The sequence below is a fragment of the Temnothorax curvispinosus genome, unplaced genomic scaffold, assembly GCF_003070985.1.
Source record: "Temnothorax curvispinosus isolate PA1 unplaced genomic scaffold, ASM307098v1 QBEX01001766.1, whole genome shotgun sequence".
In the NCBI taxonomy this organism is placed as follows: Eukaryota; Metazoa; Arthropoda; class Insecta; order Hymenoptera; family Formicidae; genus Temnothorax; species Temnothorax curvispinosus.
Window position 1 is genome coordinate 1 of NW_020211546.1, and position 3776 is coordinate 3776.

General features: G+C 26.9%; 1 protein-coding gene across 1 annotated transcript; it reads left to right on the forward strand.

Moving 5' to 3' along the window:
• Positions 1 to 1586: 1586 nt before the first annotated feature.
• On the forward strand, positions 1587 to 3743 carry LOC112468268. Its single transcript, XM_025037388.1, has 4 exons — positions 1587 to 1826; positions 2855 to 3057; positions 3443 to 3508; positions 3588 to 3743. The coding sequence occupies exons 1-4, from the start codon at positions 1606 to 1608 to the stop codon at positions 3731 to 3733; spliced, it is 636 nt and encodes a 211-aa protein (XP_024893156.1). The 5' UTR covers positions 1587 to 1605; the 3' UTR covers positions 3734 to 3743.
• Positions 3744 to 3776: the final 33 nt, after the last annotated feature.

Consider the following 3776-nt stretch of genomic DNA (forward strand, 5'->3'; position numbering starts at 1 on the left):
GGTCGTTAACCTGAATTTATTAATAATAAATTAACATATCTTTTACAGGTCATACAACACTAAAATGCTTTAGCCATTCTGAATGTTTATTCTTTATGTCATGCTTCTATTTATAGCACTTCAAAACACATATATGTTCAAAATAGATGACTTTAGGATATTCTGGAGCACCGTCCTAACTAAAAGTATGCAAGAAATATTAAAAACACCGATATATTACAATAATTCTCCAGCGATCCAAAGACAAAAAAATGTATACCTATAAATAGTCACGGCAAATCTAATAAAATGTAAAAGACATAGATGTAGTAACTGTAAATAACTCTTACCACTATACTTTTTTTCAACAAAAAAATCGCAAAAAAAATTTTTTGTATTTAACTTGTTTCAAATTTTGTTGCTATAATTTTATTTGTTGATGATCTATTTGTGTGTAAAATATCGTTATATTGGTAGCATTTTTTACCCAAGTAATACATTGCGGTCAAAATGACATTATTTTGACGTCATATTGATCCTATTGATCCAATATTACGTCATTTTTTGGTCAATATGATGTTACTTGGATAATGTTTTTGGTTTTGGGTACATTTTAATCTACATTTTAATTCTCTGTAACGCCATAAGATTACGTGTTAAAACTTGAATATTTAAAAATTGAAAACTTTTTATCTAAATTGTAAATTAATCTGAAATTTAGCCCCAAACTTTGAAAGAGAATACGGAATATGATATTAAATTTTCATCAATTTCATAGCATTTTGACAAGCTCTCCAGATTCTCCAGAACATCCTTAAAGATCTAAAGTTAGATTTTTCATAATTTGTATAAAGGTACAAACAAGATTGTCACAATAAAATTCTTTAAAATTTTTAAATACGCAATTCTACATCTCGATTTTTGTAATCTTTGAAATTAAAATATAATTAATTTAATATAAATAATTGAAAATACTTTTGATTGCTTAAATAAAATACTAAAAACAAATAAAGAAATAATATTACATTCAAATAATTAATAATGTTATATTTATATGTTCAATTATTTATGCACGGAGAAAATTTTATAGTAAATATTACTATGGTGTCGCACTAGCTGCGGACCATCGAGGAATTTTAAGTTAAATTACTATGTTTATGGTAAAAATTACGTTATTTAATCGTTTTTAAAACAATAATTATAGTATTTTAACTTGAAATTCCTCGATGGTTCGCAGCTAGTGCGACACCATAGTAATATTTACTATAAAATTTTCTCCGTGATGTTTTAAATTTTTTTCTGAGTGTAATTTCCGCAAATATATTTCCTATGTATATAATTGTTGCTGTTTTTGCCGTTCTAAATAAGAATAGAAAGAATTCTCTAAGGAATTTTTTTTAATCTTCGTAAGAGCATACAAGAGCGTTATCATGAAAACTTCGCAAAACTCACAAAAATTCAAATGTAGAATTGTATTTAGAAATTTAGAACCGCGCATTATAAAAATATTCTCTGAATTAAGTTAAAGTTTTATCTGAACATGCAAATTTTTCATGTGAAAAGATATATATTTGCACAAATTAATATATTTTTGAATTCCTAAAATCTGTTAGATGGTACAAATCGATGAACACAATCCGCTGGCACCATAAAATCGGCAGCATGAAATCAAAGATCGCTGGTTTGGGAGAAATTACTCAAAGAGACATGGTGCTTACTCAGTACGGTTTTGTTGGATTTATATACAATGCGCCTAACAGTTTTGGATTGTCCAATACACTGGAAGAAAATGAAGCATTTAATCATTTCTGGCGCGTAAATGCTTATATGTTAGGAATCTCTGATAGGTAATGTATATGATAATGTTGAAAAGTGTGTGTATGTGTGTGATTTTTACTAAACAGGTTTAGTAAAAATTACTTTTATTCATTAACATCTCTGAATATAATATATTCTATTATATGTATGTATAATCTCTAATACTTCAAATTTAGACAGAGATATACATCAATTTTAGAATTCTATATTATATAAATATATGTATTAACAAGTGACAAGCAAAAAAGCTTTGAGAGTTCTACGCGGTTGACGGTGCGTAAATTGACGTTATAACAATCTTTAGTTACTAATAATAAGATACATAATAATCATAAATCGATCGTTTCGGCTCCGCTTTGAGCCATCTTTGGCGATGTGGTGACAATTAAATCAAAACGATCTCATGTTCTCCGACGAGAAATAAATGAGTAACTTCAAATTTGGTGGTCTAAAAATAGCGCGAGAAAATTTTCTATAAGAAAATCTAAGTAAAGGTTGGCTATAATGATAATAGTTTATTATTCATATGATCGAAATTAAAATGAGTTATAACTTGAGCAAAAAGAGAAGTAATGTCACTTAATCACCAGCTTAGAGAACGCGAGAATAAGCATTAAAAGTGGTAAAAAAACATCGAGAAACAATACGATTTGTAAGTAGAAAACGCTGTTACAATTGAAATAATGATGCATTTAAAATAAGACATCCCTGATTTCAAATAACAACCGTCTCATCCGTCTGTCAAACAGTGACTAAATAAAGTCAGGAAGCAACAAACAAATACACACACACACACACACACACACAACCCAATTCACTATAGAACATTTAAACGATATTGTATAGTAATGTATAAGTAAAGTGTTAAGAGTAGGAGAAATTTAAAATTGATAACAAAGGGAATACTAAAGCCAAATTGAATAAAAATTTTGAGGTTACGGATAAATAAATTTAAAATAATTAATGACTGGTGTGAAATTAAAAAATAACAGTCTAAAAATTAACAGTAGAGCAGATTATAGAGCTAATTTTATTAGTTATTCTTTTTTATCTACAGATTTAATCTGTGTCGCAAAAACGCTAAGGAGACTTCTGAATTATGTCAGAAGCTCAAACAACTTTATGCGACTTATTTAACAGAAGTTTCATCTGAATTTGATGAAATAACGACACACGCTTTAAATGCCTTTTGGTACATCGATATCACGGCGGATAAAGAATCTTTTATGGCGTTCACTTATAAATTACATGATCTCCCATGTAAGTATTCAATTTTTGTTTTAATTACAAATATATTTATATTTCGATAATTTTGATATTCTTTTATTGATATCTTTTTATTGTTTTTGAATATTTAATTCTAATTAATATATTGTCGATAAAAATTAGCACTGTTACTTTTATTAAACCAGAAATTGTTAAAGATATAAAATTAAAATATATATTATTTGTAAGAAAAAATTTTACTAAAATTATTATATATAACTTCTACTTAGTTTTATAATGTTTGCTATAATGACAATTACCTACAGTGAAATTAGATGACTTTTATTTAATTCTTTTCATCAGCATTAATAATATATTTAAAAAAATTTTGTATTAATTGAAAAATTAAAATTTTTATCGAATATAATTAATGTTTCAGATAAAAAGCTTGGATGGTATAGTTGGTTAATTACGAAATATCGTGAGACGATGTTTTATTTGTGTCGTAAGTATTGTACAGATTTGTGTGGCATTTTATTATTGTAATCAAGATGGTCCGCTAATTTATTCTCTATCTTTTTCAGTTGTACCTTATATCGGACCAGTAGCAAAAATATATAATTACTACTTGGTTACATTTATAATTTGGAGTTCTAAAAACTTTCCTATACTTGCCTGGATAAAATTTGGAAAAAATAACGTTCGACTTAATCTATACCCTAAACACTAATAGCTTTAACTTTGCTGACGATTTACAATATCGACATAGTATA